General features: G+C 37.2%; 1 protein-coding gene across 1 annotated transcript in view; it reads right to left on the bottom strand.

Annotated features, from left to right (window-relative positions):
* LOC126108511 (coiled-coil domain-containing protein AGAP005037) overlaps positions 1 to 15,684 on the bottom strand; it is a 249,741-nt gene that overhangs the window by 127,928 nt on the left and 106,129 nt on the right. The window contains exons 7-9 of the mRNA XM_049913778.1: positions 10,870 to 10,959; positions 6,062 to 6,124; positions 4,349 to 4,432 (exon numbers count right to left, since the gene is read on the bottom strand). Of these exons, the coding sequence (XP_049769735.1) occupies positions 4,349 to 4,432; positions 6,062 to 6,124; positions 10,870 to 10,959 (237 nt within the window). The remainder of the gene's footprint in view (positions 1 to 4,348; positions 4,433 to 6,061; positions 6,125 to 10,869; positions 10,960 to 15,684) is intronic.

The raw sequence follows: 15,684 nt of genomic DNA, 5'->3' as shown, positions 1-15,684 counted from the left end.
TCTACTTCGGCCATCATCAGTTATTTTGCTCCCCAAATAGCAAAACTCATTTACTACTTTAAGCGTCTCATTTCCTAATCTAATTCCCGCAGCACCACTTGATTTAATTCGACTACATTCCATTATCCTCGTTTTGCTTTTGTTGATGTTCATCTTATATCTTCCTTTCAAGACACTGTCCAATCCGTTCAGCTGCTCTTCCAGGTCCTTTGCTGTCTCTGACAGAATTACAATGTCATCGGCAAACCTCAAAGTTTTAATTTCTTCTTCATGGATTTTATTTCCTACTCTGAATTTTTCTTTTGTTTCCTTTACTGCTTGCTCAATATACAGACTGAATAACATCGGGCAGAGGCTACAACCCTGTCTCACTCCCTTCCCAACCACTGCTTCCCTTGCATGTCCCTTGACTCTTATAAACTGCCATCTGCTTTCTGTACAAATTGTAAATAGTCTTTCGCTCCCTGTATTTTACCCCTTCCATCTTCAAAATTTGAAAGAGAGTATTCCAGTCAACATTGTCAAAAGCTTTCTCTAAGTCTACAAATGCTAGAAACGTAGGTTTGCCTTTCCTTAATCTTTCTTCTAAGATAAGTCATAGGATCAGTATTGCCTCACGTGTTCCAACATTTCTACGGAATCCAAACTGATCTTCCCCGACGTCGGCTTCTACCAGATTTTCCATTAATCTGTAAAGAATTTGGGTTAGTATTTTGCAGCCATGGCTTATTAAACTGATAGTTGAGTAATTTTCACATCTGTCAACACCTGCTTTCTTTGGGATTGGAATTATTATATTCTTCTTCAAGTCTGTGGGTATTTCACCTGTCTCATATATCTTGCTCACCAGATGGTAGAGTTTTGTCAGGGCTGGCTCTCCCAAGGCTATCAGTATTTCTAATGGAATGTTGTCTACTCACGGGGCCTTGTTTCAACTTAGGTCTTTCAGTGCTTTGTCAAACTCTTCACGCAGTATCATATCTCCCATTTCATCTTCATCTACATCCTCTTCCATTTCCATAATATTGTCCTCAAGAACTTCGCCCTTGTATAGACCCTCTATATACTCCTTCCACCTTTCTGCTTTCCCTTCTTTGCTTAGAACTGGGTTTCCATCTGAGCTCTTGATATTCATGCAAGTGGTTCTCTTTTCTCCAAAGGTCTCTTTAATTTTCCTGTAGGCAGTATCTATCTTACCCCTAGCGATATACGCCTCTACATCCTTACATTTGTCCTCTAGCCATCCCTGCTTAGCCATTTTGCACTTCCTGTCGATCTCATTTTTGAGACGGTTGTATTCCTTTTTGTCTGCTTCATTTATTGCATATTTGTATTTTCTCCTTTCATCAATTAAATTCAGTATCTCTTCTGTTACCCAAGGACTTCTATTAGCCCTCGTCTTTTTACCTACTTGATCCTCTGCTGCCTTCACTATTTCATCTCACAAAGCTACCCATTCTTCTTCTACTGTATTTCTTTCCCCCATTCTTGTCAATCGTTCCCTAATGCTATCCCTGAAACTCTCTACAACCTCTGGTTCTGTCAGTTTATCCAGGTCCCATCTCCTTAAATGCCCACCTTTTTGCAGTTTCTTTAGTTTTATTCTACAGCTCATAACCAATAGATTGTGATCAGAGTCCACATCTGCCCCTGGAAAGGTCTTACAATTTAAAACCTGGTTCCTAAATCTCTGTCTTACCATTATATAACCTATCTGAAACCTGTTAGTATCTCCAGACTTCTTCCATGTATACAATCTTCTTTTATGATTCTTGAACCAAGTGTTAGCTACGATTAAGATATGCTCTGTGCAAAATTCTACCAGGCGGCTTCCTCTTTCATTCCTTACCTGCATTCCATATTCACCTACTACATTTACTTCTCTTCCTTTTCCTAATATCGAATTCCAGTCACCCATGACTATTAAATTTTCGTCTCCCCTTCACTATCTGAATAATTTCTTTTATCTCATCATACATCTCATGTTTATAAAACAAAATGCACCTAGGATGCAAGCTGTGATTTAATTCTTGGATGCAAAAGTATCTACAGCTGCTGAAATACATCAGGAGTTGCAACTTGTTTATGAGCCTACAGTAACAAGGGAAGAAAAATTACTAGGCAATGGTGTCAATCTTTCAAAAGCATCTGCACAAATGTTCGTGACAGCCCGTGTCCTGACCAATGAAATCATACAAGTGGACCACAACCTTGGATCTGTATATAAATCAATACTTACTGCTCCAGCTGATGAATTCTTTATACTATACACAACTGTCACAGACAAGCTGGGATTTTGTAATTTGTGAGCAACGTGGGAACCAAAAATGGTTACTGATCAACACAGTGAGCAGAGGATACAAGCAAATAAATATTTCTGTACTACTATAAACAAGACAGAGATGATTTTGTTTCACACATTTACATTATTATAGGTGGCAATGCATTGAGCCTGTTAAACCACTGCTGAATCAAAACAACAGTCAGTGTGTTATCATCATTCAGCTTCCACAAAACCAAAAAAATCCAAGCTAGTCAAAAGATGATGGCCACCATTTTCTAGGTTGCAAAGTATGATGTTTTGATCGACATCATAGTGCATGGGTCAATTACAAATTATGTGTACTGTGAAATGCTTGCTAAACTGAGACATGCCATCCAAAACCAACTATGGGGGCAATTTTTGTCCGAGATAATCCTCCTCTCAACTAAGCGTGTCTATACACTGCCCACTGCCACATGTATCAAATGTAAGATGCAACATTTTTCTTGGCAACTTTTTGATGACCTAATCCACAGTCCTGACATAGCACTCGGTGACTATTACCTCTCCTTGCATTTGAAGCAATGGCTTGGTGGACAATAGTCAAATGGTTCAGCTCCCTGGTGGAGAACTTCCAACATCACAAAAAGCATGTAGAAGTGAATGGTAATTAAAATGAAATTGCATGTTTGTAGAAAACTAAAACTGCCAACAACAGTGATTCATAGCAAACATATTTTTCATGATCAAACTGCCCAGTTACTTTTTTGAATACACCTCACAGATTTCTCTTATGGTAAGTCAAGTGTTAAATAACATACTCTTTGGGTGGGATATGTGTATTACAATAGATGTATAACACAAAAATTGTTTATGCATCTTACGTAATGTCCAAACAATATTAATTTTGCTACAGATAGCTATTAAACGTAGGGTAAGTCTTAATAAAATAATGGAAACCCCAGGTTGGAATAGCGACAATATAAGTAAAGGATAGATGGCTACTTATCGTAAAGATGAAATGTTAAGTTGCAGGCAGGTACAATGAAAAGAAACTTTTTTAACAAAGGCTTTGGCCAAAAGCTAATGTGTAAGTTTCTTTTCACTGTGCCTGTCTGCAACTTAATGTGTCATCTTTGCAGTAAGTAGGAATCTATCTTTTCCTTACAATGAGTTTTAATAATATCTTCAGAGAGAGTGCTTGTAGAATATTTACTTACAGCTGATTCTGTAGCACCTTACGCAGTAATCATGCACAAATAATGAAGAGAGGCCTGGGATAATTACAGCATGTACAGAATCTTATGTTCAATTCCTTTCTCCGTGCTCCATTCACGAATGGAAGAGGCGTAAATCCAATAAAACTGGAATATAATAACCTCTCTCTCCCATGCACTTCGAAGCAACTAGTCAGTGCTGCCAATGGTTCAAAAAAGCAGAAACTGATATATACCAGCATTTCTTCGGTGCAGAGAGTTTTTTGGTACAATGGAACACAAAGAGTGCAATGGTTCTCTTAATCTCTGTCAGAGGAACAGTTTCACCAATGGAAAGAAAACAGTTTCATCAGTGATTACTGCTGACTATTCCTATTATTATGCATTAACTGATAAGGACAATGCTGCCACATCAGAGACATGTCATATGACCACTGAATGGCAAGTTATTTTGAGGACAAAGGAAACAAAATCTTTTGAACTTGGCCAAGTTCGAAGTATTTTGACATTAACTATTAACAATTACTTATCATGAAGATAAATGATGCTCAGACATGTAATAAACCTTGTGGACTTCGTACCTACTACTAGCAACTTATGAAAAGGATACTATCAAACAGTGAGAATAAGAGTTCGCATAAATGTGGTTCTCATGACAGGTTTAGATGCCTTGCTAGACTTGAAATTGATGAAAGAGAAGCAAATGCAATTTTATATGTTTACGTTCTATATTTATGCAATTAGTACTGTAGTTACATGGACATTTGGACTCGAATAGGGATATTTGTTGTGTGCGGCATTGTTGTGACAAAAGTATGATTGGCAACATAGTGCACAGCATAAATGTAGATGTAGAGACAACACAAACCTCTATAGACATGCCGACCATCATACTGGCCAGGAGACAATGAAACCGGTTTTGGTGGAGGGGCTGGTTTATGTCGATCTCTCTCTGTAATCAAAATGAACACCACATCTATTTGTATTTGCATCTATACAGTATCAAAATTCTACAACAGACAGGTACTGCAACTGTATCTAACTTAAATCATTTTTGATGACAATACTTTGTGCTATTTACTATTCTGGCTACTGTGGCAGACATTTTCATAGAAATTCTAACAGTTGTGACAACACTAGTTTCAAGCAGGCAACGACCACAAAAGAAACTATCCAATTCTACGCTCTACGAAAACAGGACTGAACAGTGTGAAAATCATGTTTCACAGTTGCACCAACAACTGATGAAAGCTAAAATAACACACCCTCACTCCATTTGTAACACAAACTAGTGTGATGCTCGAAGCATGACCATCTACTATGTTCTGCTGGTATGGCATTCTTCCACATGTCTACTATCAATATACTTACATATACCAAGATGCTGAACACTATGGACCTTTGAACTGCATAAAAGTTATGTATATCAATACATAAAACTAAAACGCCTAAACAGATATCAAACCATTTATTGCAGTTAAATTCCCATAAAAAAAAACACATGTTGATCTTCACTATGGCATGGATAAAAACGTCCTTGGAAGATCCTACAGTGATGTACATTTAGGTGATGTTCATTTTAAGAACTTCAATCACCCTTTTAAGGTTCGTATAAAGCGAAAACTATGATTTCCCGCAATATTACATGTACACAAGCTACCTAGGTAGAGTGAAAAACCAATAAATGAATAGCCAAAGTGAAGTGCAAACTGCTTAGCACAATGAGATGAATCAGTAGACCTACACGCTTTTACATTTTGTTACTGTACATCTCTGTATTGATTGGGTACAAGCGAATGAAATTACCCACAAAACCTGTATTTTTCATACTGGCAGCTCACAACTGTTCCTAATACCTGAATAGTGCCTGTTGGTTACTGCAATTTTAATTATATCTATATATTCCTGTGAGGCTGAAAAGTGATGTTCCCATGATCGCTATTACTGTAATGAAATTGTGATACACTTTAACTTGTTGATAAATAATCTACTGCGACTAAAGGCACTAAGCAAAATAAACTTATGAAATTACGAAATATTTTACAAACTGCTACTTGATGCAACTAATGAAATACGCGTTTTTCACATGCATATTTGTATAGATGCAGACACTGCTTCACTGGCCTAGCAAACTGTAACGTCTGCAGCTTTCAAAACATGTTTATATTTTCTTCTAAACTACGGATGCATTGGTTTCATTTACTCGAGCCGAACAATTTTTCCATATAAGTTAACATCCATAATGGCAAATTCATAGGCGATTCATTTTCTAATGCTTTTAAAAAAAATCAGGTGCTGGAATACATTCATAATTGACATTAACTAAATCATATTTAATGGCTACATAACAGGTTAACTTTTGCGAAAATAAAAAAAAAAATCAGAAACAATGCTCAATACGAATGCAACAATGGAAATTACGAAACTACAAAATATATATATATATATATATCTGGAAGTAAATAAATCCATTCTACTCGAACCATCAAGGCAATATAATACATAACAATGAAAGAACAACAATGAAATACTTAATTTACGGAAAATTTCGAGCTTTTCCCCTTTCTAAATTTGCCTTTACCTTGTGAAGACATTCTAGGAAGCGTTGACGATTTAATGGCTGGTTTAGTTGGTTTCGAATCCGCTGCATTTTGAGAAAATTAGCAAACAAAACCGTTAGTTCCAACAATGCGATAGACATTTGCGCACACAAGACAAATGAAAGATTAAATATCTGACGTTAAAACAAAGTTTAAAATCAGTTTAAATAGGCTACAGAAAATTAGCAAAATAGTTCTAAATAGTGCTACGTATTCCAGAACCGTTAAAATAGAGTAATAAATTAAGAAGAACCCTTGGCCAAAGGTTATATTCTTCGTACAAAAAATTAAGTCTACGAATTAGCAGTAAGCAAAAGATGGAAAGAGATATGCCAATATTCTCATACATGTTTATTACGAACTAAAGTACATTAATATTAGTTATAGTGTAATAACTACAACAGTATTGTTTTAATGATAAAAGTTTATGGTATAGCAAAGCTGTCACCAACGTTTTCGTAACAAATTTTAGACTACTGTTTAATAAAAGACAATCGAAGTAGAAAAGACGAACATTTCGAAATGCAATTACGCGTGTCGCGCAGAAAAAAACTTAAATTTGGTAAGCTACTGTTTTAGATATATTATGTTTGAGTTAATTAGACCTCATCCCTGAGGACTAAATGAAAATAATACCTTTTTCCATCGCCTATGTCTGGGGATTCTTGGTCGGAGATATTTCTTGGCTGAAGCCATTCTGTCCCAATTAATATAAGAAAATGTAGGACGTGACCAAAGGCAAATTAATTCTGGGAGCGACAGAAATTTGCTGTGTACTCCGGATTCGGGTGCGGTTGCCGAATCGAAATGAATTATGAGCGTTGATCAGTGACGTAATGGTAATGAATGCTGTGGCGTCACCTTGATGCTTATTATGAATTCTAGCTACATCTATAATCTGCACACCGCCGTGAAGTGCATGGCAGACAGAACGTCCCATTGTACCAGTTTAATGTTCCATTCACGTATGGAGCGGGAAGGATGATTGTTTGACTGTCTTTGTGCGTGCAGTAGTTATTTTAATCTTATCCTCATGATCCCAATGTAAGCGATACAGAGAGGGTTGTCGTATATTCATAGAGTATTCATTTTAAGCCGGTTCTTGTAACTTTGTTAATAGACTTTTTCGGGACATTTTACGGCTGTCTTCAAGAATCTTCCAGTTCAATTCTTTCAGTATACCTGTGACAACTCTCCTATGGAGTAAACAAATCTGTGACAACTCGTGATGCTCTTCTCTGTATGTTTGCCCACAGCTTGGTTAATCTCTATATTTTATTATTTTCGAAAGAAATTACCTACCTACTATTCTGTTAAGCGTTCTAACATACTAACAAACAACATAAATTGATTTTTATATATTTTTCTCAACATTATTATTTTTTTTCTGGTAACTTGTTATACCCTTCGTTTAATAATTTGTGTTTTTCCATTACCAGAAAAGTTGTTGCACTTAAGATGAAGTGAGTCTTAACCAGTGAAGTGGTCCTGTATATCCCTCAAAACTCATCTGAGTGTATTTAGCTAGTACTAGGCTCCACGTTGTGTAATCCAGACCTTCCTCGTGTGGAGTTATTCTGTTCATTCATGAGAAGAGGTGAAATGAAGGCGAGTTTAAAATAAAGAGTGTTTCGTGAGATTTTGGATGAACAATGTCTTCATGCTTCAGTGGAAATGTTGAACAGTGTGTTTTCACGCAATGAGAATACCAAAAACCATTTTGAAAGATTCTGAAAATTAAAGCACAGTGTAAAACTTTGTTACTTTTCATGCATATTGTGGCAATATTTGTTTGTAATAGCATTCAGATAACTTTTTGTTACAATCAACTCTTGTTGAGAATGTGATTTCTGTAATATTAGATATTAGTATTAGCATCATAGCACTGGGGTGGTGCACCACTCTGATGTTTGTCAGCCACATTGAGTATTCCTTCTAGCACATAGCAGAAGCTGTCTTTTCCTGTATGAGAACAGAGTGCTCAAACAAGCTGTTATTGTACCAGAAAAGTTGAGTGGTCATATATTCCCTTGGTTCATTTATCATTTTTACTTTTTCTTCGGTTTCAGGGTCCAACCATCTAAGCAAAATCAACTTTCACATGGTACATGCTACTATGTGCATCACTAACCAATTTTCCCATAAACATTTGCACAGACTCACTTTTTCACTTCACATAATTAAAAACAATTAAATTCTAGAACACTTTATGTACCAGTAACTATAACAATAATAATAATACTTAAGTACAGCTATCCTCAATGTTTTACTAATCTAGTTCCTCTTGGGATTACTTTCATTACTGTTTTAGTTTGCTTCCAGCTTGCAAACTGCTTCAGTTGTCAAAATAATCATTTGGGAGGTTTGAGATCAGAAGGACCCCACCTCTTCTGCAGAGTGCTACTTTTTATTTTTCAGGCATACAGCAAAGCATGCATCAATGCAAATATCCATCCTACACCGTAGTGCTTTGCTACATTCAGTTGATAATTACTTCAGAATTGACAGCTATGAAGAAATTCAGAATTGACAACTATGAAGAAAATAGTGGAGAGAGATTTACATGAGAGGCACGTCATTAAGCCATGCATTTATCCCATTACACGGGATGTGTTACTTCACAGTTGCCTATCACAGCGAAACTACAATAATGGCCCAGTAGCTATCTGGTATGGCTGTTTGCTTTGATTTTCTTTGTTGCCTGCTTTGATTTTCTTTGTTCTTGTTTTTTATGCATAGGATTACGTGCTGTTACTATTGTTTGTAGGTGTGTTATGTCAGGTCTGAACAGTATAATGTGTAAGTTCATTAAGTATTGTAAGTGGAAAATGTAATCTGACCTTGCATTCTCGGCTATGAGATTGCTGTAAAAAATTGGCTTGACTACATGAAAGAAATTCCCTACACTGGTTGCAGTGTAACTGCAAAGATAGACACAAGAGGGTGCTATGTTGAAAATTTTTGATTATTTGTATGAATATATTCAGTAAAAGATTTTTTATGAATTTGGTCTCATTACTTATGGAACGCACCTTGGATGTCAGGGTACAATTGTTGCTGGCTGCTGAATGCAACTGAGTGGAAGTTGCAGAACAGGACACTGACTGCTGAAGAATAATTTCAGCTGTAGAAAGGTTAACACTTACATGCTGATTTTTAACAAATGGAGACAAATGCCCTAATCTTAACTACTCCGGGTGCTGATAACCTCGTTGTTGTGTGCCCTAAAACACTAATCATCATCATCTTAACTACTCATTTTGCTTTTCACCTTTTTCTGAGCTTTGGCCTCCTTTCTCACTCCCCAGTTTGAATGCAAAAAATGCTAACCAGCACAGATTCCCAAAATATACATTGTATGAAACACAACTTACAATTTTCTCACATGATATCATGAAAGCCATGGATCTTGGGAGTCATGTAGATGCAAAATTTTGGGACTTACGAAAAGCATATCAGTCAGCATCACACCCACACTTATTGTCAAAAGTATGACTGTATGGAGCACTACACAAAATTTTTGACTGTATTGAGGATTTCTTGGTAGGGAGCATACAGGATGTTATTTTAGATGGAGAGTCACAGACAAATGTAAATAAGTAACTTCAGGTTGCCTTACGGAAATGTGTTGACACACTTGCTGTTCATGTGGTAGATTAATGACTTTACAGACAATTTAATAATAACCATAGACTTTTTGTAAGTGGTGTGGTTATCTGTAATGAAGTACTGTTTGAAAAAAGGATGAACAAGTAATTCATCAGATCTTGATAAGACTACAAAGTGACACCAAGATTGACAACTTGTTTTAAATGTTCAGAAGTGGTAAATTGTGTACTTCACAAAACAAAAAAAAAAGTAATTTCCTCTGACATCAAAGAGCCTCAACTGAAATTCATAAACTTAAACAAATACCTGGCCGTAACAGTTTGTAGGAATATGAAATAGAAGGATCACATAGGCTTAGTTCCAGGTAAAGCAGTGCCTGACTATCATTCATTCATAGGATACTAGGGAAATGCAGTCAATCTACAAAGGAGATTGCTTATAAAATATACATCTGACCCATCCTAGAATTTGCTCAAATGTATGGGACCTGTACCAAAGGACTAATCGGGGATATTAAATATACACAAAGAAGGCCAGCACATTTGTTTGACCCACTGGAGAGTGCCATGGAGACACTGAAAAATCTGAAGTGGCAGACACTTGAAGATAAGACACCAACTACTCCACGAAAGTCTGTTTTCATTGTTTAAAGAACCAGCATTGCATCATGATTCTAGGAATGCACTGCAAACCCCTATATATCAGTCCTTTGCGGATTGTGAGTACAATGTTAGAGTATTTCCAGTATGCAGAGAGACATTTAAACTATCATTCTTCCTGCACTCAATATGTGAATAGATTGGGATGAAGCCCTACTAACTGGTGCAATGAGAAGTACATCCATCACGCACATCATATTGGTTAGCAAAGTATGAATGTGGATGTTAACCAAACATGACCAAATGTTGCTCATTTGAGTTTTCTCACCCATTTACATCTGAAAGAATGCTTGTTCACCTGAATTTTGTTCCCTTGTGTTCATTTCAGTATAAACCACAGTTTATAGTCTGTTTATATTACTGTGCATGCAAGAAGCAAATTAATAGATGCAATGAACATCTATAGATCTTACCATCGAGGAATAATATTGGTGACAGCTATTATAAAAAACACAGATGTGGGGCCTTTGATTCAACAAAATTGTAGCAAGAATAATGAAGAAATTTCTGACTGTACTCACCAGAATGTTGTGGTGAATGCTGCTTCGGGGAATTCATGTCGGGTGGTTCATCGGAGAAGGACACAGACTTCTCAAAAGACACGGATTTGTCTGCAGGAGCACAAGAAATGGAGGGGAGTGACCCCAGGTGTTAGTACATTGACAACACAGACAACACAAAAAGGATGACGAGAGGCATGACAAGGGACTGAAGTCCAAAAGCAAGCAAAGTAAGCAGATGCAAAGCACAAGCAGAACATTCTTGACATTCCAGTGGAATACAGTTACCTGTGCACTACATCTTTCACATCTGTGATCAGAAATACGCAGGTGGTACCACTATTTTATCTGTTCCTGTTGCACAGTTTCCACATTTCTTTATTTGCAATTTAACTTGTCTCTACATGCCAATGCCTCCTTTCACATTGCATCTAGGAAATACATGGGACTCTCTTAAAGTTATTACTATAAATGTCAATTTATGACATGCCTTTGGAGTCCCCATATAAATTTGATTTTGTGCCCAATTTTCAAGCAGAACTTTATACTGGCACTGCACAATAAATTTTCAAATTATTTATAATAAATTTAACGGACACCAAGGATATTTACTGCATGCCACATGGAAGTCTCGCTGTGGCCCAAGAGACAAGTTATATAGTATCAAAACTGTTTGAACAGATATGGGAACAGCGGCATGGCATCATCTTCTGACTGTGAGAACCTTTCCTATGCATACTGTCATCTCTTACTGGTATAAGAAACTTTCCTTTTTCTATGTTTCTCAAGTGACGTGTTACAAAACATAGTGAGAGGTCATGGACATGATCCATTGTCAAAAAACTACTAAATCTTATATCCCTTCCTTTGTTGTATACATTAGTGGTAGATTTACTCTAGCAAAAAACCTAATTTCTATATTACTTTCACTTACAAGCAAAATTGCTCCCTTCTAAATACTCAGATTGTTCGATTGCATGGCTAGTCTATTCTAGTCATAAATGCATGATTTAAATGATGATATGTTTTCATGACCTCTATAGCATAGTGACCATATTTTGTATCTTATGTGCAGATGCTGTTAACTGTAATACTGAACTCTGGAAACTGTATGTCTGTGCCTGTTGTCTATGAGAATAAGAGGGTTTTCATTTAACTTTTCCATAGATGAAACCCAGTTGGCAACCATGTAGGTGTTAATTTGTATATAGAACTGCCATTTTATAGCTTCAAGCTACAGAAAAAATTTACATGCAGTTTGAACAAAAATGTAGATGACAAAAATGCACAGTTAAGCTTCAAACCATGAGCAACATAATATTTAGTGACACGTGACAGACTGCTTAGCTCACATAAGGAAAACTGACAGAACATGGGTCATAAAGAATAGAAATATTTTGAAAGGGACTGGAGTTGGAACTTGTTTAACAGAGACGATTACACATACTTTGAAGATGAAGTTACACTTATAGGCGGCATAAATGTCTCACAATATACATTAGATTTGTCATTACCTTAGACCACATAAAATATGAGAATGTCTGCTAATGTTATTTAATACATGCTTTCAGTTCTTCACCAAGTATCTTACCACATATTACATCACAATAGGCTGACAAAGAGCAAAATGGTCAAGTATCTGTTGCTAAGTCTTCCATGAGGGTCATATTATAGATGCCATTCTGCAGTATTGTGTAATGGTATTCTGTAACATGATCATTTCCATTCAAGAACTTTTAATATACCACAAAAATGTTCACTCATATTTATCAGTTCCTAACCAACTTGTAACCTCTGTACCAGCACAATTTGGGTTACAGGGGAAGGTTTTCTGTAGAGCTCTACTCAAACTCTTCAATATGCAATGTGCATTGGATTTTACAACCAAAATGCCATCCTTCAAAATGTTGTATGATACATCACTTTTGACGAAAATTCTTACGAGGTATGTGATGTGGCAGCACTGCAGGATGGAGAGCTATGTATAGCTAAGGAAAATTATTTTTAAAAAAATGTTTACAGTTAACATCGCTTTGTGTACAGAACACATATGTTTAACATTAACAGTTTTGAGAGCATTCATCTAGGCAGGATAACCACTGGTGCTGATACATTACAAAAGATACCCTCTCACGTTTTTCGACTTTTGAAACTACTATCGCAGTGCAGATGGCATACCGTGACATAGGTGAATGTCGAGGCACGGTGATCCGACAACATCCCAAAAGGCATATGGCTTATGACTTGCCCAACCTGCTAACCTGCTCTGGGATTACATCAACTTGTGGCAAGACTCATGTAAGTAGGTGAAGACACAGCCTTGCACCATCGCCAGTGCATTCCACCGCTGCCAGACAGCAAAACAACTCGGCCCGAAAGACACTATCAATAGACAGGCACAATGATGACCCAGCAGGGAAGAGTTTGTCAACAGAACTCATCAGCCTGCATATTGTGTCACAGAGCCTCTGCCAGGAAGCCACCGGCCACACTCCTTGGGATCCAAGGTTTGACATCACTGGGCTTTTCGTGGGATCCTGGGAATGCAGCAGGCCATCGGTAGGCCATGCCTACCAGACGAGTGCACATATCTGTGTCTCCTGTAGCTCAATACTTCAATAAAGAATTGTACTGAAACCCGTCTTGCTGCAACCACCCTCACCTCTGATGGACTCCTTCGCTTGACAATCAGACTCGAAATGGCTTCGTGGGAGAGCAGCTACGCCACCCCGAAAGACCAAAGAGACACTCCCCCTCCTTTCGACAACAGTCTGTGTGAATGGCCTATTAAAATATGTACTGGTGCCCATAGAAACCATTTTGAACAACAGTTCATGGAAATACTTTCATTCTAAAAGGATACACTGCCCTAGTTACAGTAATATTGAACTTTTATGTGTATAATTTTTTATGTACCACAACCAAAGAGTGATGGATAGTAAGCTTAAGTTAAAAAAAAATGGCTCTGAGCACTATGGGACTCAACTGCTGAGGTCATTAGTCCCCTAGAACTTAGAACTAGTTAAACCTAACTAACCTAAGAACATCACAAACATCCATGCTCGAGGCAGGATTCGAACCTGCGACCGTAGCGGTCTTGCGGTTCCAGACTGCAGCGCCTTTAACCGCACGGCCACTTCGGCAGCAAGCTTAAGTTCAATAATAAATTCAATTCACATGTAGTAATAAGGTAAACTCACGAAATAAAAAAAAATCATTGGTACTGGCTCAGTTCAAACTCTGACATTTTAGTGGTTGGAACTAATTCAGTGATGAGAACAAGCTGACTTAGTGTTTGCAACTCCTGAGACAAGTGTAAATCATGCTCTCCATCTTAGAGTGCTACCACATTGCGCATTTGCCGGACTTTTCTCATAAACAATGGATCATTCAGCATTTTGCAGGAGTATTTTTATTTTAAAATCTAATGCTGTATCTGACAGTTGAAGAGTTCATGTGTTAATTTCGAAATATCCTGTATGTATTTGGGAATACCTGAGTGAAACTGCAGTCAAAGAAGAAAGATGTTCTACTTACCAGATGGTAAAGCATCCCCCATCCCTACCCCCCCCCCCCCTCCCCTGCCCCACACACACACACACACACACACACACACACACACACACACACACACAGAGAGAGAGAGAGAGAGAGAGAGAGAGAGAGAGAGAGAGAGAGATGCGACACTAATGTGAGACCATTGTTGATGGGACATTAAATGTTACATTTACTTGCTTCTTTTATAATTATTGAGTTTCCAGTAACATAATTTTGTTCATCTGATGAATAATATGAAAAGCTTGGAGTGAATGGAACTATTGAGGGATTAAATAGGAATGCCACAAAAATTGTTGGTCAAGAAAGGCTGAACGGAGCAGCCTGAGAAGAAATTAGTTATAAAAACCACTTTCCTATGCGATGTCAGCTAAGTAGAGACTTTTCCCCAATCTTCAGTGGAAAGCAGACTAAATATATACGTAGAATGCATTAGGAGAGACAAGAAAACGAGTGAAGAAAAAATTCTGCGCCCATGATAAGAAATAAAGAACAGATGCACAAAAAATGGAAGAGTCCATCACCCATTAAACTACACAAGAAAACATTAATTACAACACAATATTGGGATAAATGAGGGAAAGATGGGTCTGAAGGAATGATTAGTGGCTTATAGAGTCCCTTATTTCCACTGTTGTTGTGCTGAACTCTGAGGAGACTGACTTATGGGATACATCCCTGTAAAAATGTTGTTAATGGAAAAGAATTAGTTAATTCACACACAAAAACCAAAGAGTAAGCCATATTTCACTATTTCCCCAGCCATTACTTGTCAAAAGCCATGTAAAAATACTAATCCCTCTGGCATGCACAAATCAGAATGGAATCACTGTAATGATTAGATAATACATACAACAGCAAAACTTTTCTAATAAAAAAATTAGTTTTAATTGTTGCTAGTTATTTGAAATGTTGCATCTGTCAAAACATTTTATATGTACATTTAATTTAGCACATCCACATGCCTTTTTTACAGTATTAAGTGTGTTCAGGAAGTAATAACTGCAGAATGTAATGCCACACTGGTCTTATCTAGGACACTAGGCTTTCTGTTCACATGGGCCGACTTTGTGGTGATATTCTTTTCCCTCTCTTCTGCAGATACATTACTAAACATATTGCACTTGTCTCACTGGACAAAGCTCTACACTGATGGTAGCCAGCTGAGTTGATGTTTGAATTAAAAGACTGCACTGGACTATCTTCTAGTTCACTGATACATATCCAACACATTAGGCCTCCACTCCTTTTCGTTTATCTTTGCAGTCATCTTGGCCTTCA

The sequence above is a fragment of the Schistocerca cancellata genome, chromosome 11 (genome assembly GCF_023864275.1).
Source record: "Schistocerca cancellata isolate TAMUIC-IGC-003103 chromosome 11, iqSchCanc2.1, whole genome shotgun sequence".
Lineage (NCBI taxonomy): Eukaryota > Metazoa > Arthropoda > Insecta > Orthoptera > Acrididae > Schistocerca > Schistocerca cancellata.
The sequence above is the reverse complement of the archived record's forward strand: the minus strand, read 5'-3'. Positions and strand labels throughout refer to the sequence as shown.